Here is a 27841-nt window from a genome sequence, read left to right on the forward strand (position 1 = left end):
AAACTCTGTGTCATTAATGTCACACGTGGTTTCTCGTTCCGATTAAAGCTGGCTATTGCTCTTCGCCTCTGCACAATCTGGAAATGTAAGAGTCTCTATTTTTGACGAATTTTGCCCCTTGATTCTCACGGTGGAAGGGAGGTGATTCTTTGCGCCGCCATCTTTTGGGAACTGCCTATATCGAAGAGAGAAACTTTGCTAGCTACTATCTAGCATTCAGCCAGCCAGCCTGCCAGCCTGTTGAGACAGTTACACTCGCCAGCTAGCTAGTCAGCTGAATATTTTTGTCTCACGTTGATATATTGCATTGCTGCGGCTGGCCAGCATATTCAGCTGGTTGACAAGAGCACCGGGAGGATATACAGTAAACAACTGAGACTTAAAGTTAGCGTGACAACCAGGCAGGGCAATTGCCTGTGCAGTTGTTAGGTAAATCAGCGAATTAGCATAGCCAGTAGCTAGCGACTTCACACTCTTTGATTTCCCTACACTGCACAGCCTCGTCTGTGATTTAGTGTCAGCCACTTTGCTCTGTCGTGCTATTCAGAGTGACTCGACTCGACTTATCAGCCGTCCATACTCCACCTCTGAACCTGTCCGGATTCATTTTGACTGGGTGAGTTGTTCGCTAATTTTAGCGTATTGCTAAGTAACGATTGTTAGCTTCTGCTGTCCCCTCCATGCTGCAGTGTAGGTTAGTTGCAAGGTAGCTAGCGAGCAAGCCAACGTTAGCTAGCTTGCTTGCTACTAGCTAGCTAGCCAAAAGTTGCTGTCACAACTTGTATGGTCCGTCGCGTCGTCAGATTTTAGTCAGCGTTATCCTTATTGGACAACTTCAGTGATCGCTTGTTAGCTCTCCAGTATTTTGTTTTGATCGCTATTTTAGCAAACAGTAATCAACTCACTCCAGTGTACGGGGAGCAGGGCTGAGAGCTAGTACTGGGTGGTTAACGTAGATTTGTCGTATATAATGTTAAGAGATTGCTTAACCTAAAGAAACGTTAGCGTTGTAGCCAGCTACGTTAGCTTGCTAATCCTCTTTATGCAACTGACGTTCGCAAGCAGTGCCACTCCCTCATTCTTGTTTTTGTCCATTGTGACTGCAAGTGCAACTCGTTTTTGGAGGTGTCTGTTTTGGAAGTTTGCTTATCTGCAAGGTACATCATCATGAGTCATATGTTGTCTGAATGGCTAGCTGCCTGACGGTAGGTGACGTTGGTCAAACCACTTTCATGTCGTTTGCACGTACATGTCCTGGTATTGTGAAATGTTTGCAAGCAGTGTTAGCCAAGAGAGAGGCTGACAAATCGATATTTTCAAGTATGCATCCTTGTGTAAGCGACTAGCTAAGCTCGCACCCATCGCCTACTGATGGCTGCGTTTGTGCACTGACGTGAGTCGCATTCCTCAATTTTCTGTGTTGATATTGCGTAACACTCACTCAGCAAGCTACTCTTCTGCTTGGCTTATCTGTGGCTGTTCGCCACTTTACTTATGCATGCTACAGTGGACCAACTAAGAAAACATTTAACATTAGAACCCGGTTACACAGTTTACAGGAATACTCTTGTCGTGACTGGCGCCGTATTTACCATTCACCTAATGTAGACATTGCAATCGGGATCTCTTTGTCACATTTCAGTTCTGTAAGCTGATACGACTTGAATGGGGTTCATACACTGTCCCTGTTTGGCAAATGAGTACTGCTATATCACCAGTCCAGCATTTATTTATATGGGTGTCTTTAGACCCTGATGAACAGACTGTCCATGTTATATGCAGCCTGGTGGCTAGATCAGAAAGTCAGGTAGAGGGTGAGAGCCTTTCCGCTTGTCTTTGTTTTCATGCATCTCTCCTAGGCAGCCTCTGCTTTCCTACTGCCTCTCACCTGTACAGATATTCAGGCCTGTCATTTGTTTATTTGTCTCCCTGCATGTCTAGTGAACCATGTATTCACAAGCTGGAACATCTCCCTTCTTTACTCTCAAGGACTGTATCGGGGTAATGGATATCTTTCCTTAATGAAGTGTGGCTGTTAGCTGATGATGAGAGATACACAGCTGTTGGTTTTCTCCCTTGAACTTCTGGATGCAGGAGAAGCCATGGCGTTGTTGTTTTTTGTGTGTCAGTGGGGTGTTATATCAGCCACTGGTCTGCCTGGTGGGGTACTGAATATGGGCACACTGCATAATGGATTTAAGCGTCTCCCAGGAAAAATGGATTAGAGACTTGAGCAAAGCCTGCCCTGCTTGCTAGGGTCTAGGTCTAAGTCCCAGTGGCAGTCAGCCACTGCAGAACAAGCACTGGTTCTGCCATATGATCCACTCCAGTGCTGCTACAGTAACTTATTTGTCAATAATTTGTAATGTATAGTGTACATATGACTGGCATGGTGTGAACCTCATTAAGCTTCTTGAATGTAATGCTGCAATGTTTATTTGTCATTAAGCTCAAACTCCTTAGGTGGCAACATTGATAGCTTATCAAATGACAGTGGTCTTGAGCTTATAACTTTGGTGACCTACATGACTGACAATGCCATCTAACTGGTAATTGAGATATCATGAATCATGATAGAAATGCAGTTAAAGAAAGGCAATTTAAAAATATATGTATCCTTTTATTTGTCCTTGTTCAGCGTAAGGTACAGTCTCTTCAAAATGAGCTCCTAGGCGTTAGCTTGAGGCCCTGGACGAGGCGGGCTGCTGAACGTTTGGAAACAAATGGCATATTTGATGAGTCAGACTGAGAGCAGCCCCCCACCCTCCCCAAACCGGGTTTGACCCTTTTAATGTTCGCACGTTTGATGATGTAATTCCAGTGTGGGCTCCAGTTGGAGACAGAATGGGCTAACATTACACATATCTGTTCAATACATCAGCAAAACTCTGAAATAACTCTGGCATTAGGAAGCTGAAGTAGGGCAAAGGTGGATCTGAAGTAAAAGTCTTTTTGAGTGATTGGTCCAACTTGACATAGGCTAACCATAATTGATAGCTTACTTAAGTGTGTGATGTATCAGTCAGAACAGAGCACTGTCCCATGATGCCAAGCTGTCTGCTTTGGTACAGAATAGCAGACTCAAATAGACCCCTAAAATTGTGGCTAAAATTTGTCCAGGCAAAAAATGCAACTAATTAAGTCTATTTTGTAACCTAGAGCTTGAAGTCTATCAGACAAACTCTTTTGCTTTATAATTAGGTTTTTACATTTTTGTGCAGTCTGTCCAACATAGGCTAACCCAAATGAGTTGAAATCGATTCAATTCATGTAAGAAGTAATAATTCTATGTTGCTCATTTTCTGTTTTTCAACCCTTAAAATAGCTTCAGTAGCGTTTTTGTTTTTGGTAAAATTTGAAATTATCTTTCATTTGACTACATACACGCTCATCTGACAGACACAGAGATCCATGGAGCTTTTGAAAGTGACTTCAACTTCTATTCCCTACGCAAATTAGAATAATTTTTCAACAAGGTTTGACATCTAGAAATGTCACGGCCAAATAATTCAAACTGTGAGATGATTCCAAGATATCATAGCATAACACTATAAAATAACACTACTGCTATGAAGACATCGGTTTTTGAGAACATGAATGTCATTGATCTTGATAATTTGACTGATATCTGCTTCCCGTTCTTTATTTTCTTTTTTTTGTTTCTCTTTGCTTTGCAAAACAAAACCATAGGCACTAGATTAATCTGTGGTCATGGCCACACACCGTGTGTTTGAGACTATTGCTGATGTCATTTCTGTCAACTAATTCTGGTAACTATGAACACCGGAATAATCCTAATTATTTAGGATTTTATTGTCACGTGTGCATTTCTAATGTTTTTGGAGGTCTTCAATTTGGAAAAATTATCATCTTTTGATAAAATGAAATTATGGTACTGCATTTGTTAATTGTGAATCATGAGCTGATTTGTTTGATTTGTCCCTGCTGATTCCCAGCTCTGTTACTCCCCCACCCTAGCTGCAGTCAGTCCCCATTGTAAACCTTGGGCATGTTCAGAAATACTTGAAACCAGGCCCTCTTTAGTCTCCTTACCACAGAGCAGGCCTATTTTTAGGAGGAAAGGCCTCAAGATTACAGGTTTTGGGGGGAGATTAATTCAGGCTTTGAACAGACTAAATGATGTAAATTGTTGGTTTAACTCCTTTCTGTCTCTTGAGTCTTGAGTCTCTTGAGTCCCACTACTTCCGTTCCATATGTCACGTCACACCTTGTGGTACCAGTTTGTTATGTTAGGTGTTTGGACTGTATGTCTTATTGTAAGAAGGTGCCACTAGGCTATTGCCTGGCTACCTTTCACCCAGAGTCTCTTGTTCTGAGGAAACTGTAGTGTGTGTTTGATGCTTGTGAGATTTATTCCCAATGAAAAGAGAGTTAATGGAGGCTCTGTGAGAGAAACAGTATGGATTAAATCCTCTTAGTCTTAGCTCACTCCGTTCCTCTCCTCTGTCACCGCCATCATCTCGATCGCACCACAAATCACGATGTGTTGTTGTTGACATTGGGTGGCTAGAGAGCTTTTGCTTCCTCCACTCAGCGAAAGCCACAATCTGTAATCGGTCTGTGAAACAGCCCCATGGCCACCCCACCCTCCAGCTTAGGGGATAGAAACATGGTGTGTAAGCCTTTTTGAACAACAGCACATGTAGGTCATGAAACTTTGTTGTTGGTCACACAGCTGTGATGTTTCGGTGGATACATACTACATATACTTATTTTTACATTTGTCATTCAGCTGACAATCTTAAAATGAGTGTGCAATAAGGGGTTTAGTGTCTTGCTTCAGGACAGTTTGATGGAGACATGGCTGGCGATGAATAGCCTACATTGGCTAATGCTGAGATCCAGGCAATCTTGACACCCAGGTATCTTAACTCCCCATGGCAGATTCAACAATTATGGATCATAGCTTTTACACAACATTTGACTGTAGTAGTGATGGGTGTTGGTGCTTTTTGCCGACCAAACTCATAAGAAAATAGTCCAATCAATCTGACCAGTGGGTAAATGGCATGCTATGTCACGAATGTGTCATATGTTAGTCCTAAACTAATCCAGGCAATACGAAAGCCTAATAGGCTATATCATGATGGTACTGTGCAGCATTTGGTAGACTATCGATGCTATTGATGCTCAGGGTTGTTGATCCCATACTGGCTGACTGCACACTGTCAGGTTGTGTGACTGGTAGTTAGTAAGATTGATAAGCAAGATACGTTTCTGTATGTGTCTGTGTACATGTGACCATGTGGTACAGTACATGCTGCATGTGTTTTTGTGCAGTGTACACACTTTTGAGTAAACTAAAAGATGAGGCATGTCCTCTGTGTTTGTGTGTGTGCATGCATGCGTGCATGCACACTATATACACACATTGAGAAAGCTGGAATGTGGTATATGTTTTCTGTTGATGTGGTGTGTGTGAGTTAAGCAAAGACTGACAAATCTTAGTTCCTATTCTTTTCTTGACTTTATTCTGTGTGTAAAATGTTGTAAATAATCCAGGGGCAGTTAGTGCATCAGACGTAGTTCAGCCCGTTCATTGATCTGGGTTCCTACGGTAATGGAAAACCTGTTCAAGTCACTGAATCTGAAAATTGTGTTTTCCAGGTCTGGAAAACATAGGATAGCCTAAATTATACATATCTAAACATTTCTTGGAAATGTGTTCATAATGGCTGCTGATTACCTTTGGAGGAATAATGAATTGTGCCTAATGAATCTCATGATTACATTAAACCCCAAGTTGTCATTGTAGCTAACCAAAACAAAATGTGGGACACTCGAATCGGCAATTCAACAAAAAATGTAACATTTAAACATAAGTGGTCATTGAAATTGTGCCATGCAGTAGTTATGGAACTTGATAAGCAAAAATGTACCGTGATGAATAAATCAACATGTCTCAGTTTAGGGTATAGTCAGCAGGACAGCTGGTCACTGAATGTCTCTGTTAATGTTGTTCTCCTTTTGCAATGATTTTCAGTCATTCTCTGTCTCACTCACATCCTGCCTCTTCTGTCTGGCATGTTGATAAACCAGCAGGCAGCAGAGGAGGGAGTCTGAGTAGGAAGACTACCCCGCAATCGCAGGATCCAGGTTCAAGCACCCATCTTATCAAGCATCTGTCCTGCTGACGTGTTCTTTAGCAAACTAAATTGACACTGAATCCCTACCAGCTCCTGGGCTGCTGTTCTGTAGCCGCTCTGTCCTTTGGTGGAGGGGGGCAAGTGAAGAGAATTTCACCATGGGATCAATAAAGTATTAGATTATTTGTTATTAATTCTCTCCATTTCTCTCTGTCTCTCTTCCCTGACTCTGACACCCCTCTCTACTCGGCGCCTTGTAGTGGTTGCCTCTTCATTAGGCCTCTTCTTGGCGATTTTACAGTGCAGAGGAAATCAATTCACATAATACATCAGGGGAGAATCCATTTTCTAGAGCACTAAAGCAAAACAACTTTTGGTGCATTTCTTGAACACACTGTTCATTGTGAGTACACTATGTCTTGCAGTCCATCTCTTCCAGAGCAGCCTTGTGACTCAGTCTTCAATGCTCTGTTTCATTGTGTGTGTGTGTGTGTGTGTGTGTGTGAGAGTGATGTCAGCTGATTTTTTTTAATTTCTTCCCCATATTATCCAGTCCATTACAAACCTACACACAGGCTGAATCCAGTACCATGTCTAGGTTCATTTTCCTTAGGGTAAAAGAATTAGGGGCTGGGCAACTTGTAGCCGTGGTAACGTTCCATTCTCTTGTATTGAGAGAACATTTCAGCAGATTCTTTTTAAAAATCTGCCAATTTAGGGTGTCGTGGTGACTCAGTGGTCTTCCAGGCATGCCATGTAACCGTGGTGTCTTGGGTTTGAATCCGGCCCGAGACCTTTGTTGCATGTCATTACCCTCTCTCTCTCTCCCAGTCTTTCCTATCTCTCTCCACTGTGACCAATTGAATAACTAAACTAATCTTAAAAAAATCAGCGAAGTTAAGGTTTCCTTTCTTATCAGCAAATGTGCCCACATCTAAGAACATAATGACTTTTTATAAATCGCTAGGATCCACTGTAAAGTTTGGCATGCAATCAATACACTATGCAGCAGTTATTTCAGTAAAATAACAACTGGAGGGCAGTAGCAAGCAGTTGACCAGTTCTAAAATCTGAGATTGCTTGGTGGATCACTCTAATGCCAAACTGACCAGAGGGCCCAACAATTTGACGAGCTGTGTTTGTTTGCTGATAACAAAGGCAACATCTATTTTGTGGATTTTTGAATGGAGGTTGCTGTGATGTTCTCTCCATAAGAGAGAGAATTGAATGTATTTGAGCAAAGCGAGCTGCAGGGTCAAAATGCCTGCAGTTTAGACCGATGGCAATTTCACTCTTCAAAGCACATTTAGAGGAAGGGACCTAAAGGAACAATTCTTTATGCAGTGGAATGTTATTTTACTGCACCAGCAAAAGTTAGAAAGCTCACTAGTGGCCCAGCAGCCTACTCTCACAACAGCTTGATAACATTTTAACACCAATCGTTAATGTAATCACTCTTAATTCTGAGATAAGTATCATAAACAAACGAGACCTCTCCAGGAAGATTGGCAGCCTCTACAGTGCATTTTACATTGTGTGCCACTAGGTCAGATTTTGCTGGAAATCTGGTGGATTCCTTTATGGCACAAAGAGAGATTGTACAGGACTGGTGCTGTTGTTCTTCTAGCACCAATGGAAACAGGAAAGTGGAAAGAGTGAAAGACCCAAGCAAAAATCATTTACAACATGTTCATCCTTCGCAAATGTACGCAGGATGACACCAGGGAGGGAAGTCTGAACAATTAGCAATGTCCTCGTGACGAGAAACAACGGCTGTTCATGTAGGGTTTTAATTTAGAGAAACTAACAATACCACTGGTGTGAGATGGATCTTGCTTTCATTTGTTTATCATTTTTATTCCAAGGTATCTCAATTAGTTTGACAAAGATATATTGATGTTTAAAGAATGCCACACATAGCCTCTTTTAATAATGGTAACAGCTAGCCATCGGTGAATATTCTCTGTCAGTATGCTTGTTAACTTAACCTAGCTCGACCATTTCATGGTCTCCAAAACAATGTCGAGGTTGTTGTCCCAGATTGTAGGATGTCTGTAGCTATCAATGTGTGTTGAATTGAGCAGATTTTGCATGAGGAAGTGTAATGTAATTTGGAAAGAAACTTTGTAGTTCAGTACAGAGAACTTTGACACCAAACAACCTACTGATGATGATATTATCTTGCTATCGCTGCTGCACAGCAATGCTTTGTCATCCTCCTGTCTATGCCTGGAAACTGATCATCAGTACATTTAGAGCAGGGATTTTACTTTGTACTACTTCAAAGCCTTTTGTCTAGGCATTTTACACAAAAAAACCCGAAATCCCAACCCATTGTGTTTTTACAATGAAATGAAATCCGTTGTTTATTTCTGACTCTTGACCTTCCACCACCTCACTACCCACTTTCTTGAATGAGCCTCTCTCCATTTTAATGAGTACAGTGCAGTGACCATGACGTTTAGGCTGCTGATGTTGCTCTGCCCCCTGAGAATATTGAAATGCTTACATACACACTCTCTCTCTTTATACTGTATATCTCTCTCTCACACACACACACACACACACACACACACACACACACACACACACACACACACACACACACACACACACACAAACACAATAGCGTTTCCTTCATCAGTGTGTGGTACAAAATATGGCATGTGCGCACACACGCACACAAATTAGACCCTATTTAACATGCATGATCACACGAATAAACTAAACAATGTTTCTGCATACAGATAACAGTTAATTTGACGCTTAAATCCTCTAATTTATCTTCCAGTGCCACTCTCCTCTCATTAATTAAGGCAATAGGCCACTTCATAGTAGTGGACATGAAATCAATCCTTGTGCAAGGATATTTGCATTGCCCAGTCAGTACAGCAGCTTAAAGATCTGCAATAATTGCTGAAGTGTTGATCTGAGCTGATGCACTTGTGATGAGTCTGCAATTAGTGGGCTACTGTAGGGCTTAGTCAGCAAACCGGAGTGTGACCATATGGTTGTATCTGGTGACTGTGTTTTATTTGTTTGTTTATTTATTTATTTTTTCTAGTCACACAAATATGATTGGCAAAATTCAGCCAAGTGTCTTAAAAACTACTGCAATATTTAAAGTCATGAAAGAACAACATCCATAATTAAATCACTCTTGGAGGGTTTTAATTGTTACACCTCACTGCCACAGTGTTGGACTGAGAGAGCTCCTTACCATACTGTCCATTCTCCCAGTGTAGTTCACTGGTGAAGATAACTCTGTTGACACTCTCACTTCATCCTACTGAATTTACCTCTTGCAAGTCTAGGGATCCCACAATATGCATGTTAGCATTTATTAGCCTTGTATGTTTTTTGATTGGACTAAGAGAAATTGTCCTACTGCCCCTGAAACACTACCATCCAGCAATACAGACATCCAGTAGCTGACGTGTTGGTCAGGGGCCAGACCGTTATTCAACAAGTCACTGACCGAAATATCAACAGAGATTTGTGTTTCACACGCACATCAGCTAAGCAGATACAGTCCCTTCTACATACTGTGCATTATTAGTCCTGGTATTTTATCTTGTCTTTGCTGACTCCTCTGTCTGTCTCTCTGTACCCCCCACCCTCACCACCATCTCTCCCTCTAGGTGCCCATGTGCTGGTTCCTTAGGCCCCTCCATTCCTGCAGATGAATCTTCAGCTGCTCTGGCGTAGCTCAGCACCCAGATAGTCCCGTCCCCCTCCCGTGGGTGATAAGGGACTACATTAACCAGGATGCCCTCCTCTGTAAGGGCAGGCAGCCTGAAGGATCCGGACGTGGCTGAGCTCTTCTTCAAAGAAGACCCAGAGAAGCTTTTCTCTGACCTCCGAGAGATCGGACATGGCAGCTTCGGCGCCGTCTACTTTGTATGGCGACTACATATTCATATAGACAAATACAAAAAGAGAAGTCTGTGCACGCACCTGCAAATACACACATAAAATTACAAATGTAACACGGTAATCAGGGATATGATTCAGATATTTGAATGTGATCTGAATCTGGCTTCATAGTTGATCAGCAGCATTCATTTCTTCTGTGAATAATACAGTAACTTGGAGGCACTGTTTATACAACAGTGTGCTTTATTATAAAGTGCCAGAGTTTATGTTGTCTTATTATTATAAGGAAAGACAGAACTATTTATACCACAATACATCACTGAATTGCAGCAGTCCACGTAAACTAGTAGATGAAATCCCAGAAGTCCCATTTTCCTGTGGTGTGACATCATCTAAATTCAGTTGTGTATTATACAAAATTATCATGGGAGTTCTGTGATAAGATGTGAAGATTTATAGTCAAAATTAAACGTTCACAATAATACAAGTTGTACTTGTTTTATAATAGATACTGCAGAGTGGTGTGTCTCACCCTGATTGCCTGATCTGACTTGATCTGACTGATGCTCTGATAACAAAAGGAAAAACAAAATCCTGATTCATTAGAGAAAGATGTACAGAGGATGAAATGTATGTTAAGGCTGAAGTGTAGTAACAATGTACTTTCTGTGTTTCCCAGGCACGGGATGTGCGCACCAATGAGGTGGTGGCCATTAAGAAGATGTCTTACAATGGGAAACAGTCCAATGAGGTGAGATTGCAGTACCACGACACAGCAGAGTATAGTCTATAGTCTATAATCAGACCATAACTATATTTACATTGCCAGTGCAGATTATATGTTGTACAGTTGTGTTTTTTCTTTTCAACAAATAATCAAGAAAGACATTGTTGTGCACCACTGCACCCCTCGCATCAACATAGCTGATCACTTCCCAAATGCCCCAAAAAATGTCATGACTTTAAAGCAGCAGATTTTACTAAATAAGATGTTGTCTGTTAATAGTGAATTGTTTGTGAATGAGATTAGAAAATTGGAAAGGTTTTACGCACATCCAAAATACTCTATTTAGGAGCCGGACAAAAACGGCAATCAAATGAAGAAAAGAGGAATGTCTGCTCAGTTTTTCAATGCTCCCAAAAAGTGGAATTTATTCAAGCAAAAACTGTGACAATGAGTGAGCTTCTCTGCTACGTACAAAACCCTGACCCAGAATCAGGTCGTCTACAAGTGATTTAGCAGCAGGTTATCTGGGGCCAACCAAAGATCTGCAGCAGTACGCCTAGGGGGGGATTCTGACTTAGAGGCATTCAGTCATAATCCCACAGATGAAGATGAGAGAGAATGTGCTCTGCTCATTGGCTTAGGTCTCTTCAAATCTTTAAGGGTGCTACCAGCCACAAATAAGATACTATCAAACAATAATTGTGTAGGGCGAGCACTCACAGCTCTCTTCTTACATTTTTATTGTTATTTTTGAAGCAACAGTCCACTGAAACACACGGGTGTTTCGGGCGATGCCTTCCTCAGCTTGTCCCACAGATGGTAGCTTTGCACCATGGGCTCCCCCTACTATTGCAACAACACATCATCAGTAGGGCAAAACTAACCTGTCTACACCAGAAATGTGGTGTATGTGCTTAGCTGAGGAGCCAATGGTGTGAACCTACTATCTGTGGGATTATGACTGAATGCCTCTAAGTCAGAATCCCCCCTAGACGTAACGATACCAAAGTGCCGCTGATCTTTGGTTGGCCCCGGATAGATGGCTGCGGTCGGTGAGTTGAGCTGTTCGAGACCGGGCTGGGGCGCGGCCGGATGATGGTCGCCCCTCTCTCATGACTCGCACTGTATGTTTGTGGAGAACCTAGTGCTAAATCACTTGTAGACAACTCATTCATTCACAGTTTTACTAGAATAAATTCCACTTTTTTGGAGCATTGAAACAGTGAGCGGACATTACCCTTTTCTTCATGTGAATGAGATTGACCTCCCTGACGCTTTGAAGCTCCCAGACTGCTAAGCTGTTACAGTTTTAGCATCCATCTAATACACACACACATACGCGAGCGCACACACACACACACACACACACACACAAACACACACACACACACACACACAGACAGAGCATCTCACAGTCCCAAGGTCACTCCTCTGTGCTCACTTTCACTTGTCTTCTCAGATGCAGGCTACTCTGCTCATGATTTCAGATTAGCCATAATCAGATTATAAATAATCTGTGAGTGAGGAGAACCACACTATGCGTATTTACACTGAAAGACAATCTCCTGCACGCACGCACACACACCCACATACATGGACGCATTTACTGCGCACAGGATATAAGGGCTAGAGAGCTAGAGTTTTTTAAGTCCCTTCTTTTCCCAACAGAAATGGCAGGATATTATAAAGGAGGTGAAGTTTCTCCAGAGGATCCGGCACCCAAACAGTATAGAATACAAGGGTTGTTACCTCCGTGAACACACAGCATGGGTAAGGTGTCTGTTTACACACATACTTGCAAGGTACATCTCATACTGGAATATATACAGTATACGTGTATGTTATATATTTAAACACACTATACTGTCCCCCATTATTCTCTTGGTCTCTGTGTAGCTGGTGATGGAATACTGTCTGGGCTCAGCCTCCGATCTTCTGGAAGGTGAGCAATAAGACGGTCTCTTTGCTTTCCATGTTTCATATGTCAAACAGATTTCACCTATGCACTGGCTGCAACAAGTGATGTGTTTTTCAAGGGTTGACTAGCTTGACTCAGTTAATCACAGGAATGAATAGGAAAAGTGGAAATTGATGTGCATTAATTAGTAGGTGTTGATACTTGCTCAAAATCTTTTTTCTTCCTCTAGTTCATAAAAAACCCCTGCAAGAAATGGAGATTGCTGCCATTACCCATGGTGCTTTGCAGGGGCTAGCCTACCTTCATTCCCACAACATGATCCACAGGTGAGTGATTTTACATTCTCTCACTCTCTCTGCATTGTGTATTTCTTATGAAGCTGTAGAGATCGTAATCTCACATCTCTCTCTCTCTCTCTCTCTCTCTCTCTCTCTCTCTCTCTTCTCTCTCTCTCTCTCTCTCTCTCTCTATCTCTCTCTCTCTATCTCTCTCTCTCTATCTCTCTCTCTCTCTCTTTCTCTCTCTCTCTCAGGGATGTCAAGGCTGGGAACATCCTGCTGACTGAGCCGGGGCAGGTCAAACTGGCAGACTTTGGCTCCGCCTCCATTGCCTCACCTGCCAACTCCTTTGTGGGAACACCATATTGGTGAGTAAACACTGAGGCCATATTGCACACAAATCTATTCTGAAAGAATTGAAAGAGATTGTTTTTTTTGTCTCAAATGTGGAATTGACCAAAATGTTAACGTAATGAGCTGTCGCTTTTGATTATTCATGTTAAGTGGCCACTTGATCAAGTGTTGATTCACCAAATGGATTGGACCCTAAAATCTTCAGTGTTTGCCTGTGTTTGCATGTCCCCACATGAGTAAAATGCTGCTTGCTGACATATTCAAATGCTTTGCTACTGAGATTTGTTGGGGACAATCTAGGCTGAGGATTGAGGATATTTATTCACAGAAATCCTTTTACTCAACACGTCATTTCATAAATCAGGAAAAACGGCTTTGAATATAGTAGGTTTAGACTGAATGAGGCAAATATGGAATATCAGTGAACTATCATAAGAAGTAGATTGCAACCTTAGTTAATACAACAAAGCATCAAGACACTTAATTTTAGGCAGTTATTGGTAATTCAAAGGTAATTTTCCCCCACATATAAGTAGGTGAGTGTTACAGAATTTCCCTGCGTCTTTTTCTGTCACCTCTTGATTAGTCTCTTTCTCGACTCCCCACCCCCCCTCCATCCTCCTCCTCCTCCTCCTCTCTGTCCAGGATGGCCCCGGAGGTGATTCTGGCAATGGACGAGGGCCAGTATGATGGGAAAGTGGATGTCTGGTCCTTAGGGATCACCTGTATAGAATTAGGTTGGTAGGAGTGTGTGTTTTTGTGTGTTTGTTATGTTTCTCTCTTAAAACATAATGCTAGTAGTAAGTATATTTTTCTTTTAAATGACTGAGTGTAAACTTGGTATTAAGTTACTAAGCAGTTAATTTCAAGCTAGGTGTGACACGATAAGGTTATAAAGAATTAAAGGAAAAGAAACAATTAAAAATGAATAAATGTAAAAAAACAATCTAATATACAGCATGCATTGCAAAATGATTGGGGAAATGTAAACTAGACGAAGACAGAATTAAGTGGGCTATAAAACTGATGCTGGAATTCTTTTAAGCATAATTCGCTACAAATCAAAATATGCACACACCTGGTGCACTTGGGCAATTCTAATTGGGCAGTTTGGCCCCATGGTGTTCCCCAGGGCTTCTGTTGGCATTGAACCTAACCCCTAGCTAAAACTTTGTTTATAGCTTGTTTTATCACAAAGGGTCTCAGCTATTGTGTGAACTGTGTAGCTCTTATACTGACTGTTGTCCCGTTGTCCCTGTGTTCTCAGCGGAGAGGAAGCCTCCCTTGTTTAACATGAATGCGATGAGTGCCTTATACCACATAGCGCAGAATGAGAGCCCCACACTGCAGTCCAGTGAATGGTGAGGCGCATGTGCACACACACACACACACACACACACACACACACACACATACACACACTGGGGTTTCTTTCTTTTTTTTTAAATCAACTCCCGAACAGCTGTAACAGCTGCAAAACTAGAAAATGTGCTCAGTAGAGCACAGACCTCCACCATGTCTTACAACTACCTGTCCACCTTCATATTTGGGCTCAGACATAAACAAACATGTTGTGAGGCAAGACTTGAGTTATATTTATACTTTTCAAATTATTATTATTATTAAACATTTAATGGAAAAAACATTTGCACACCTAAAAATCTTTGAGTGACAGGTGCGTAGGACAAAAACCAAAAGGCAAATACTGAGAAACACTGTCTACACATGCACAATACTTCATTGTGACGTTTTGGTCATAGGACCTTCATCAGCATGGTTGTCTCATGTCGTTATACAGCCAATGTATCAATAGAATGTAAACAAGGCGGACTGATACGTTACTGATAAGGTCTGAGAGTAGGCACTCCTATCACAATGCACGGGTGGAACTAACTATTACGTGTGTTTGTCCGAGTGTAACCCCACCCATTGAAAACTTGAGCTAGGGTTAAGGGAAAAAATAGTCCAGTTACATGACAAGGCTTTTCCCCATTTAGGTACAATGCTTCTTTTATAAACTTTTGCAAACTTATTCAGTTCCAAATGGTAGCTAGACAACACAACTCTCTGTGGCTTTAGGTATATTCCTGCAAACCATTCATGCTTTTGAAAGTGATTTCCTCCCCGAGCCAAGCTGGCTTTGCGTAGCTGTTCTTCCTCTATGGACCCATGCAAATAACGGACATTGCTTATTCACAAAGATTGGTAGAGGCAATTTATTTTGTTTTGTTTTTCATGATGATGCAGTATGTACAAGACACACCCTTCCTCCAACATGTGTATTTTTGGCTTCTAAAATTATGATGCTTACTCTTGTTATAAACTGACAGTGTGGATATCTGTTTTGTTTGGCCCTTCATCTTCACCGCTTTGTCTTTTGCAGGACGGATTACTTTAGAAACTTTATCGATTCTTGCCTTCAGAAAATCCCCCAGGATAGACCACACTCGGACGATATGCTGGGTGTAAGAACACACACACACACACACACACACACACACACACACTGTACAGAGACAAGAGAGTAGGGTCAGTGTGTTAAGATGGAGATTGTCAAACCTTCTGGTGTTAAATCTCTCTGATGTTTGCTCTCTGTTCTATCCCCATAAGCCTATTTTGATTCACTAATCCTCTACTCCCTGACACACGTGCACACACACACACACACACACACACACACACACACACACACACAGTGCACATGTACACTGGACATAAACAGAGCTTGGTTTTGTAGATAGAACACAGACATAATTACTCTGGAGATCTGAATTCTGCATCCTTCGTTAAGTAACTGAGCAGCTGTCTGTTAGCCCACTAATGGACTCACTATAGCTAATGGAACTTGTCCTTGGGGTATGGCACTGCACACAGTGTCTTTCTTTTGTTTAAAATGACAAGTTCGAGTGCAATATCTGTTCTTAAAAAGAATAAACCAAGGCAAGGCTCCGTTGTTTAGATTTTGATGCAGTCAAATAGAGTCTGCACCCTCAAATGCTCAGTGACACATCAGCTAGCATAATATAACTAGAAGTAACTATACTGCACTAAAGCATGGCCATAGTCTCTATCCTAACCGCTACTCCTTTCTGTCTAATTGCCTTTCCCTGTGTTCTTCTCTCTCTATCTCTCTCCTGTCCTTCCCTTCTGTCCTCTCTCCATCCTCTTCTCTTGACTGTCCTCTTCTCTCTCCTCTTCTCCTTTCACATTGCTCTGTCTTCTCCTTCCGGTCACCCTCCTCTCCAGCATGCGTTTCTGCAGCGTGAACGTCCAGACTCTGTGCTGATGGACCTAATCCTGAGGACCAAGGATGCAGTGCGAGAGCTAGACAACCTGCAGTACCGTAAGATGAAGAAGATCCTCCTTCAGGAGGCCCACAACGGACCCACAGCAGAAGCACAGGATGGAGAAGAGGTGTGTGTGTGTATGTGCATATTTGTGGGTGTGCACATTTACTTTTGTATTCATATGTTATAACTGCCAAAGCTACAGTGTTAGAATAAGATCTGTGTGTGTTTTTATGCTTAGTCTCAGCACAGAAATAAAAAGCAAAATAAAAAGCAAAGAAATACATAGTGTTGTCACATTTATGGCCTTACACAGCACAAAATAAATAACCAAGCATGCATATGCTTGTATGTTTGTGCATGTCTGTCTGTCTGTCTGTGTCTCTTTGTGTCTCTTTGTCTCTCTTGCACTCCCCTTTTCTCTCTTTCTCTCTCTCTCTACTTTTTCTTGCCGTCTCTGTCCCCGCTCTCTCCACTGTGTCTGCAGGAGCTGGAGCCGGGCGGAGGTCGGACAGGAACGGTGAACAGTGTGGGCAGCAACCAGTCCATCCCCAGCATGTCCATCAGCGCCAGCTCCCAGAGCAGCTCCGTCAACAGCCTGAACGAAGCGGCCCAGGACAGCCGCAGCGAGCTGGACCTGATGGAGGGAGACCACACGGTCATGTCCAACAGCTCCGTCATACACCTCAAGCCGGTGGGTGAACTGACACATGGAGATGCATTACATACACAGCCTTCTCTGAACTGTAGTGGAGCCATTAACAGCCATGATTTGCCATGCTGATGAAGACATTTGTTTCTATTGAGAAGCTGATCCTCTCTTTGAATCTCTAATATTGTCAAAGGCAATGGCATGGATAGATAGCTGTATTGTTTTCATGGCAGTTTTGTGTTCATGGTTGTTTCTGTGCATCTATCTCTTTCGCTCACTTTCAATAAGCAACTCCAAAGGTTCCCATGTATTTACATTTCTACCTGTATGTGCATTGTGTTTCATATTACCATGACAATGCTGCTGCTCTGTGTCTCTAGGAGGAAGAAGAGAGTTTCGTTGGGGAGCAGGCAGCCAGCGGACAGCCATCTGAGCCCCAGGCGCCGCCAGCTCCGGCCCCTAGGAAGCACTACCGCAACAGAGAGCACTTTGCCACCATACGCACAGCGTCACTTGTGAGAACACACTTGCTTTCTCCTGCGTGTCACTCACCTATCGCTCTGCTCTGGATGAGATGTCCTGTTCCAAAATTGCTGTATTGTCAGTGGTAGTTCTACAAGATCGCCAGATCTTACGAGAAGCACGTTTAAGCTGTTTGACAAACAGGCTAAGAAATAATTCCCTACTGTACACTCACTACCCTTCCCTCTCCAGCTACAACCACACTGTACACACCCTGCTTGTGTGTCCACATAGCTATAGAACGTTAAATTGTTTATTGAGGAATGTGTAGGGCTGCACAATCATGGCTAAAATTACAGCACTGATTATTTTTCTAGCTATTGTGATTACAATTATTATGCACAATTATAAATCTTGATGACTTCAGGAGCAAAATTATTTTACTGCACTTTTTGCATCTCATATCCATGTCTTTACTATTTTCAGTTACAATGGATGTTTTAAATTGAATTTAATAGTTTCAACATTGCTGTTACACTGATATTCTACAATTATTATTTGTGGAAATTAAAATCACGTTCTACATTTATACACAGTTTAACTCTCTCTGTCCACGTCCTGCAGGTGACCCGTGAGATGCAGGAGCATGAGCAGGACTCGGAGCTGCGGGAGCAGATGTCGGGATATAAACGCATGAGACGGCAACACCAGAAGCACCTGATGGCCCTGGAGAACAAGCTGAAGGGGGAGATGGACGAGCACAGGCTGAGGCTGGACAAAGAGCTGGAGAGCCAGAGGAACGCCTTCACCCAAGAGATTGAGAAACTGCTCAAAAAACACCAGTCGGCCATGGAGAAAGACGTATGTAGACACACAGATGAAGGAAAATACACACAGAAACTTACTCACACACACGAAAACTTTTTTGTGATTTTATTTTGTTTATTTATTTATTTTCTCTGACAAATCTTCCAATGCTGCATGTTTTTTTAATTTGACATAGGTCTGCAAAATGTCAAGGAAGGCCAGGGTTGTAAAGTTTTGTGTGGTGTGAAATTGAAAACTGCCATCATATGACAACTTGGCCCAGTGTTATAAAATTCCCATTCATACAGAAACATTTCTATTCCTATCGTCTAAACCTGTTCCAACAATTGAAGCATGTGGGTTTTTTTTTTGTTTCTTACTCAACTCCTGTGTTTGGTTTAGCTGAAGACGTTTGCCAACGATGAGAAGAAGTTCCAGCAGCACATCCAGGTGCAGCAGAAGAAGGAGCTCAGCAGCTTCCTAGAGTCACAGAAACGGGAGTACAAACTACGGAAAGAGCAGCTCAAAGAGGTACTTCACACACACACACACTCAAATTTGTTTACATTTGTCCGGTATTTTTGTTATTGAGCATAATTCAGCATTCTCAACCAAGATATGAAGATAAACATATTCTTGGACTTTGTTTAGAAGTGTAATTTCCTCCTAAAGGTCTAGTCCACTGTAAATATGGAAAGCTTAAAAATAATGTCATTATGCCTAAATACTGACATATTTCCATATACAGCGATGATATCTGTGCTCTGATATATTGATTGACCTGATTGCACTTGGCTCTGCTTCTTCTCTAAAACAATCTGCATACCTGTGTGGCAGGAACTGAGTGAGAACCAGTCGACCCCCAAGAAAGAGAAGCAGGAGTGGCTGTCCAAGCAGAAAGAGAACATCCAGCACTTCCAGGTCACTATTCATTCACTTCACAGGCTGATAACTTTTGATATCATTAAAATGTCTATGTAATATCATAGTATTCTGACATGAACTGAAGCATAAGGTACTGTTATGTGAGACGCCTAGGAAAAATTTTTAGCTAATTAGTGACAATGTCAAATATAAGAAAAAAAGTTGTTTGATTTTACTCATTTTGTCAGCGACGTTTCTCCTTGTGTTATTCAGATACTTGTGAAATTAAATCAAGAGTGATAGAGATGCAACAATTTGAGACCATTTTAAAATGTAATATTTAATCTAGGGCTCCAACTAAGAATTATTTTATTGATTTAAACAATTAACCTAAATGACTAATGACTGCTGTTCAGGTGTTTTTGCATAGCAGTTACTGTGAATGTTACTGTGAATGTGCCATCTCAGCTTTGCACAGTGAACAAAGCACCCTGTCTTTAGACACATTGGGTTGGCATTTCTTGTTTTGTTTTGTTGGTATTTTAATTCTCATATACTCATGGTTAAGGCTTAGATATTAGAGTTTCTCCATTTTGATGTTATTGCAATGGGAGGCATCCGGTATTGTGATGTGACATGGTGACGTGATTTTCAGGCGGAGGAAGAGGCCAACCTGCTGAGGAGACAGAGGCAGTACCTGGAGCTGGAGTGCCGACGCTTCAAACGGAGGATCCTCATTGCTAGACACAACGTAGAGCAGGACCTGGCCAGAGAGGTGCCTACACACACACATACACACACATACACTACCAGTCAAAAGTTTTGACACACATATTTCTATTTATTTTTACTATTTTCCACATTTTAGAATAATAGCAAAGACATCAAAACTATGAAATAAGACAAATGGAATTATGCAGTGACCAAAAAACTGTTTAACAAATCAAAACCATCTTATACTTTAGATTCTTTAAAGTAGCCGCCCTTAACCTTGATGGAAAGGCAAAGGCTTTGGAAAGAAATTCATACATAGGCATCAACTTCACTATTTATATTTGTCTAAGAAACAAATCTCAAGCATTTAAGCATAAGCCTTTAGATCAAAATGGCTTTAAGATCATGAAAAACATGGTGCATTCAATGAGGTGTGTCAACTTTTGACTGGTAGTGTACATACATACATACATACATACATACATATATACATTTTATTTTTGGACCCATCTCACCTTACTTCTCCCCCCCCCCCCCCACCCCCGTCAGGAGCTGAACAAGCGGCAGACGCAGAAGGACCTGGAGCACGCCATGCTGCTCAGGCACCACGAGTCGATGCAAGAGCTGGAGTTCCGGCACCTGGGGACGATCCAGAAGGCGCGTGCGGAGCTGATCCGGACCCAGCACCAGACAGAGCTCACCAACCAGCTGGAATACAACAAGAGGAGGGAGAGGGAGCTGAGGCGCAAACATGTCATGGAGGTCCGACAGCAGCCCAAGAGCCTCAAGGTACATACACACTTAGATTTTGGGGATGTTGGGGAATTTGGATCAGCTGAAGGGTCTTTTTGCAAGACACAGAATCCCTGCAAGTTTCATGGATGCTGTTCTGTAGCTCATCCTCCACACTGACCTCTCTGGAGGGGAGCAAATGAAAAAAGAATATCCCTACAGGGAACTAATGAGTATCACATTATTTGTTTATTATTATATAAATATTGAAAAATATCACATGGCTTACATATGCAAACTCACATGTTAAATAATCAAATTGATGGTCATTGCATTGAACTGCATGGTAATGTTAAGTGTGATGTCAAACAAAACTCTGAAATTTTCAAATAATAAAATGTTTCATACCTCATTTTTGGATAAAATTTGCTTGTTATCAATTTAGACAACAGAATTGCGTATCACAATATCATCACGATATGATTCCACTGAAAGACAATAACATTGAATTATTGCCCAGCCCTACATTATCATCATTAGTATTATTAGACACATAAACATCATACGTGTGTGCACACTTACACACACACACACGGAGTGTCGAGATTCAGTACTTATACTCCCTCACTCAACATCTTCATGTCTTTCCCCTCTGTCCACCTCAGTCTAAGGAGCTGCAGATCAAGAAGCAGTTCCAGGACACGTGTAAAACCCAGACAAGGCAGTACAAGGCTCTGAGGAACCACCTGCTGGAGACGACGCCCAAGGCAGATCACAAGGCCGTGCTGAAGAGGCTGAAGGAGGAGCAGACCAGGAAGCTGGCCATCCTGGCCGAGCAGTACGACCACTCCATCAACGACATGCTCTCCACACAGGCTGTGAGTACCTGAACACAAGGGCTGGAAATGTGACGAACATGAATATGAGAATTTCTAAGTCTAGTTATATAAACTCAGTCATTTCACATATTTGTGTATTTGTTATTATCAGGGTTCCCGCTGGCCTTGAAAATGCTTGAAAGTTCGTGTATTTGAGAAAAATAAAATGAGGTCTTGGAAAGTTTTTGAAAACAAATGGATGGCCTTGAAAGTACTTATAATTAAAATATAGCACCCAAATTCATCAACATTCCTCAGCTTTCTTGACCTTTGTCCGATCTAGGATCAACACTTAACATCCTGAGGAAAACCCTATGATGGATATTTGCATTGATGTAGCAGCACTTGACATGACAAGATCATGAATTCAAAATTAGGCCTCTATGTCAAATTTTGACCACTGTCATGTCTTACCCCAAAATATGCTAATTTTTACTCCTCGAATTTCACCAAATAAGTCCTGGAAAGTCATTGAAAGGTCCTTGAACCATGCAAGGCTGTATGTATTTATGTTACTGTATTAGGTCCCCACATAAATTATTGTATTTGGCAAATATGTTAATTTTGATACAGGATTTTTGAGTCCAATTATTTGGGCGGAAAATTAGAAATATCATCCTATATTGATGGTTTCTTGAAAGATCTCTTCCTTGGGAAGTAAATCTCACATTTGGTTCTCAAGGCGTATCTCAAAATGGCTGCACTGAAGGCCATTTGACAGGTAAAATACATGGTGACTTGTCAGATATCAAAGTTACAGCTCTTTCTGTGCCTGAATTTACTGCTAATACACTTGTATAGTATAAACTATATTTTTGTATGCAGTTGTATTGTTGATGTGTTGCTGTAAATGTGAGATCTTAACCGTTAGTGACTGTGTGACTCATATCATGTGCCTCATGTCTTGTGCTTATTATATCAGTACATTATTGAGGGAATATATGTCAATACAGCGTGCTCGTGAAAGGCTAATATGGGCCGATAATGGTGATGCATCAATATATCTGTTGGGCCAACGACCCCATGCAGCTCACAAAGACTGACTCTCTATCTGTCTCTATATCTCTGTCTCTGTCTTGCTGTGTGTGTCTCTCTGTCTCTGTGTCTGTGTCTCTGTCTCTCTCTTTGTCTGTCTTGCCTGCCTGCCCTCAGCTGCGGCTGGACGAGGCTCAGGAGGGCGAGTGCCAGGTTCTGAGGATGCAGCTGCAGCAGGAGCTGGAGCTGCTCAACGCCTACCAGAGCAAGATCAAGATGCAGACAGACGCCCAGCACGACAAGGAAAGGAGGGAGCTAGAGCAGAGGGTGTCGCTGCGCAGAGCTTTGTTGGAGCAGAAGGTAAGGAAGGCTCTGTGCTTGTTACTGTATTATGTTACTATGTAGGACCTGTTTGCCATCACTGCTTTTGGCTTTCCACTGTAGCCTTCAAACCATTTTGCTGTGTGTGTTTAAGCTAATAGCCAAGTTCTATTCCAAAATGTTATATATCCATTTCTGAATAAAAAACACAAATGTTACCTGAATCTTATCACTCAGGATATATCTCCAGAATATAGAGGATCATGTCTGAAAGTGGGTTTTTTTATTTTTGTTTCCATTTTCCTCCCAACCAAGAACATAAGAACCAATTATCTGTTAAAAGCAGGCCAAAATTGTTTTTGTGTGCTGTCATTAATTTTGTATGAGTAGGTGTCACTTGTAACAGAACTCCTCATTTGTCCACTGTGTTTATTTCCCCAGATCGAGGAGGAGATGCTCGCCCTGCAGAACGAGCGCCTGGAGCGAATCCGCTCGCTGCTGGAGCGCCAGGCCAGAGAGATCGAGGCCTTCGACTCAGAGTCAATGAGGCTGGGCTTCAGCAACATGGTCCTCACTAACCTGGCCCCCGACTCCCAGGGGGGCTGGGGGGGAGGAGGCGGTGGAGGCCAGGGGGCTCAGGGGGGAGGCCACTGGCCCGGAGGAGGAGGAGGAGGCGGCCACCATAGTCATCATCACCAGGGGGGCTCCAGCTCCCAGCAGCCCTGGGGTCACCCCATGCTGGCTGGGGGCCCGCCGCCCTGGAGCCTCCACCACCCTGGAGGAGGGAGTCAGAGGGGGAGCGGGGGGGGCGCGGGAGGGGTGAGGAACAGCCCACAGGCTATGAGGAGGACGTCATCGGGGGGGAGGAGTGAACAGGGCATGAGCAGGAGCGCCAGCATCACCTCTCAGATCTCCAACGGGTCCCACCTGTCATACACCTAGACCACACACACAGACACTTAAAGAAAACACAATATGTCTTACGTTCAATTCTTGTGCACCGAGAAAACACTGTACACACACACACACACACACCATGCATGCACCACACATGCTTTACATACACTTCCTGTTATTTCCCGCAGCACACACTGCACAGTGCTCATACTGGGACTGGGTTTTCCTCAGCCCAGTTCCTCTCCCATTACCACTGCTCTTTTACTTCAGTGTACTGCTAGCAGGGGACTGTGGAAACCCAAAAGCCTTAAGGCTAATCCATGTTGGCTAAGGGCTGTAGTACAGTATGCCATAGTGCAATAGTGTCACATCTTTTTAATGTAGCTTATAGTGCTATTTTATTTGTTTTGATTTGCCATACTAGTCTCTGTTGCCATAGACTCAGACTAGTGTGTCCATATTGTCGGACACCACATGCAGTTTGTTATCAAGAGTTATTTGTTTTTAATGCAGTATGCAATCTTTATGAAGTTTATTTGGGGTAAACCTGATATGCTATCAGTTATTGTGGTGGTACAATAAACAGCATTATGGGAAAAGGTTGCATTCATGGTGCAAGTTGTAATGTAACATTTGAAAATTAGTCTTAGTGCCAATGGTGAAAACAGAACAAAAGCCCAGCAGGTTGTATCCCTAAACCACTCAAAGCTCAAGATTTTAGATTTTTTACAGAGACAGACAACTTGCTGATGGACAGTTTAATGAGATTACTGGTGGTGTGCAGTAGCAGGCGTTGGGAAGGGAAGAGTGGAGGTAGAGGCTTGAGTCAAGAAAGAGATTCAGAACAGTTTAGACAGTTTTAGAGGGGAAATAGGAGAAAAAGTGTGCAAAGATTGTTGCAAGTGAGTACTCATGGCGAGTACAATTAGAGTATCTGGGTTTATTATCGGAGTAGTGCAGGGAGAGGGAGCCGTGTGCCATGGAGCGTCGAGAGTCTGCAGGTTTTCATTCCAAACAAACACAACACCAGCTGATTTCACTGATTAGCACACCTTCAGTCACGGAGGAGGAACTAACCAGTGAAATCACCTGCTGTAGTCCTTGGTTGGAATGAAAACCTGCAGACTGTCGGCCCTCCATGGCACACAGTTGCATATCTTTGGAGTTGTGTGTACAGATTGTATTGTGTACTGTGTGTGTGTGGCTGCAAAGATGCCAAAAGCGAGGGTGCAGAGTCAGACTCCTTTCGTCATTATGATTGTTTATGCCAACGTATTATAATGTATTTTCAAAGAGTTGGTGCCAGAAATGTTCACGGAGGTTAAAGTAATATGATGATGTGGCCAATTAGCTGTATGTTTTGCTGAATTGGAGGAGAAAAAAGTAGTCATTTTACGTGCACGCTTGCCCTTATTGGGTCGACTCTTGGTTTTCCACAAGCCCCTGCCCTTCATTCACACTAGCCCATATCTAGTGGAAGGCCAGTCTGAGGGAAGCTGTAGCCTTACTAGTTCACAGCCCTCACGACAGGAAAGGGTTTTCAGCAGCGCTTAACCTCTACTTGAATAGTTTTAAAACTGGTATTCTGTCTTCACTTGTTTGCAGTAACTCCAGATCGAAACTTTCTCTTGACAAATATAGTGATGCCTGTCGGCTTACCTCAAGAACAAAGTCAAGTAGCGCTCCACCAGAAGGTGTTGTGACCTGCGGATGACTTGCACTTTGGCACAGGCCTACACCCACACTCAATGTTAATCAGACATACTTAAAAATACACACACACACGATCAACATTTTTTCAACATAAATTTTTATCCTCCTCTCAATCCAATGTCCCTTTCCACACTTGGCTGATGAATGCATGTACCAAGACACATTTTGTGAAAGTGGTGTTAAATTGGACAAGTGGGAACGGGACATAACAAAGCATAAATAAGAGAAGAGTTTTTTGAAGAGTGGCGATACACTCAACAGTTGTTAGGTCAATGTGCTGTAAATGAGCAGCAGGTGACATATAGGGTCAAACTCCTTTCCTATGTGATCAAAGCAACAGTGCTGAGGCAACTCCTTGGACACTGCTGTGCATCACAGTTGCCTAAAAGATGCCCTTTGTATCATAACATTTAAAGGAAAATTAGTATTTAGGGGCTAGAATCTGAGTGAGTGAGAGAGCGTAGCTTCACTAGACCTTGGTTGGTTTATGACTGCTGAATGTCTCGATGGGCGGATGGGTGGTGATGCTGTGATCTCCCCTGCCATGCCCCTGCAACCTTCCCCAGTCTGACACCCCGCTCTGCCTCACCCCCCCCGGTGACCCCCGTCATCCCGCTCCCCTCCGCTTCCTCCCCTCCTGAACCTGGTGTGGTCTCGACCCCCCTCCTGCCCTCCTTGGGAAGAGCTCTTCAACCAGGTGAAACAAAAGAAAAAAAATACTATATATATAATTATATAAATCTATAAATAAAAAAAGACTATAGTGAAACAAAGAGATAAAGGTGGAGGTTTTATGACGAGATTATGCATTACATGATGTTCAAAGGTGGAATGTACAGGAAAACATGTTAATATTGTATATTTAGAATTTGAAAAACATGGAAATCTAATAAATTGACAAATCAAAGACAAATGAACTGCTTGTGATGAGGACACAATGACATGGTTTATAACAGCGGTATTCAAACAAACACCTTAGATTTACAGTGGCTCGGTTTTCACTGTCACACTTGCAATTGTAAACGATAGCAACACAGTTCTAGGTCGAATCACCTAGATTAAATGGCAACATTTTGTTCTATGCTGAATAAGGGTGATTTTGCACATAATTTTAAATTTAATTGTATTCAATAATTTTAGCCTATGATTTAGCATTGGCTACATTTTGCTGACATTTTGATGGCCATTATAAGAAAGTCAATCTGTGCATTCTAGTTTCACTTCTAGAAAAAACAGGAATTATCCTTAAACATCTGGAGTATCTTAAAAACCACCAAACTCTCCTCAACAAAACAGAATTCTGAAATGTTTAGATACACATTCACTATATTTAGTGTACTCCTTCACCCAAAATTGTTTTCAGCGCTGTTGCACACAAGACAGTGAAAATGTAGCCATGCAGTGATTTCTAGAATGAGTTACTGATGGGTTTTGTTGGAGTCCACTGAAATCTTTTGGACTTTTTCATCGCACCTGATCTTTTTTTTAATCGTACCTCCCTGCATTCAGAACTCTTCCTCTCCTGTTGTTTTTCTTGGCTCACTTTTGAGAAAAAAAAAGAAGAAAAAAAATCTCTTTACCCTGCTCTTCAACCAGTATGCCATTGTTCCCAACCCCTTTTTTATAGTTTTTCAATTCATAGTTTTATTTCCTTTTTATGCCGGAAAAGATCATTTTATTTTCCAAATTATGTGTGTAGAGGGCCAGATGAGTGGCAGTTTGGTTTAGACCTCATCTTGTGTTTACTATGACTCTCAAAGTGTTTCGAGGCAGTCGGGGAAGAGTCTAGTTTAGACCTCGGTCACTCAGAACTGGATCAGTTGTACTCTGATTGCACAAGTGATTGGCCAGATTAAGAGTCTACTGTGATTACCCTTACCGCAACGAGGGATCGCTGCCATTGGCTGATAGTAAGCGGGAGGCAGGGTTACGTCTCTGTACAGTCTGTTTATCAGTATTCCTTTTCTCTCTTCTGTCATTGGTGGATCTTGCTGTTTTATTCTCCCTGGTCCAGAGACCTGTATTAAACTGTATTAAATTGTATAGATTGTGCAAAAAAGCTGAATGTCAGATTACAGAAGAGAAAAGCTATTCCTTACAGAAGACAAAGTGATTTAAAATGTATAAAAGAAATTCAGAAACAAAGTTTAGGGGATAAATGTAATATTTTGTTTGTAATTACTATTTTTTGTTGGAAGAGGGCTACTGGATAAAGAATCATCTGTAATAAAGTAATTTTAATATTTCTTTGTCCTTGGTGTTTTGTGGATGAGAGAGAC

The 27841-nt window shown here is 42.1% G+C and overlaps 1 protein-coding gene across 4 annotated transcripts; it reads left to right on the top strand.

The window, feature by feature from the left end:
- taok1b (TAO kinase 1b) lies at positions 1 to 27778 on the top strand. Of its 4 annotated transcripts, none has more exons than XM_071521751.1 (21): positions 1 to 85; positions 9749 to 10007; positions 10663 to 10734; positions 12379 to 12480; positions 12607 to 12652; positions 12858 to 12954; positions 13161 to 13274; positions 13906 to 13997; positions 14528 to 14621; positions 15644 to 15725; positions 16507 to 16674; positions 17035 to 17241; positions 17580 to 17714; positions 18286 to 18522; positions 18871 to 18999; positions 19306 to 19389; positions 19988 to 20107; positions 20596 to 20835; positions 21444 to 21656; positions 22809 to 22991; positions 23394 to 27778. In XM_071521751.1, exons 2-21 carry the CDS (start codon positions 9876 to 9878, stop codon positions 23892 to 23894), a joined length of 3048 nt encoding a protein of 1015 aa, XP_071377852.1. In that variant the 5' UTR covers positions 1 to 85; positions 9749 to 9875; the 3' UTR covers positions 23895 to 27778. The 4 variants fall into 4 exon arrangements, with proteins under 4 accessions (XP_071377852.1, XP_071377850.1, XP_071377854.1 ...); XM_071521749.1 differs by lacking the exon at positions 1 to 85 and adding an exon at positions 242 to 616; XM_071521753.1 differs by lacking the exon at positions 1 to 85 and adding an exon at positions 242 to 616 and having other exon boundaries at positions 17583 to 17714.
- The last annotated feature ends 63 nt before the right edge of the window (positions 27779 to 27841 follow it).

This window comes from Centroberyx affinis, unplaced genomic scaffold (assembly GCF_046629955.1).
Source record: "Centroberyx affinis isolate AG114_WGS23_722 - 3 ecotype Tasmania unplaced genomic scaffold, CSIRO-AGI_Caff_v1 ptg000918l_1, whole genome shotgun sequence".
In the NCBI taxonomy this organism is placed as follows: domain Eukaryota; kingdom Metazoa; phylum Chordata; class Actinopteri; order Beryciformes; family Berycidae; genus Centroberyx; species Centroberyx affinis.

Coding starts and splice junctions, on each gene's coding strand:
- taok1b (XM_071521751.1), top strand. CDS start 9,876: ATGCCCTCCTCTGTAAGGGCAGGCAGCCTGAAGGATCCGGACGTGGCT. Junction 20,836..21,443: donor AGCAGCCCAAGAGCCTCAAG/GTACATACACAC, acceptor TGTCCACCTCAG/TCTAAGGAGCTGCAGATCAA. Junction 21,657..22,808: donor ACATGCTCTCCACACAGGCT/GTGAGTACCTGA, acceptor GCCTGCCCTCAG/CTGCGGCTGGACGAGGCTCA.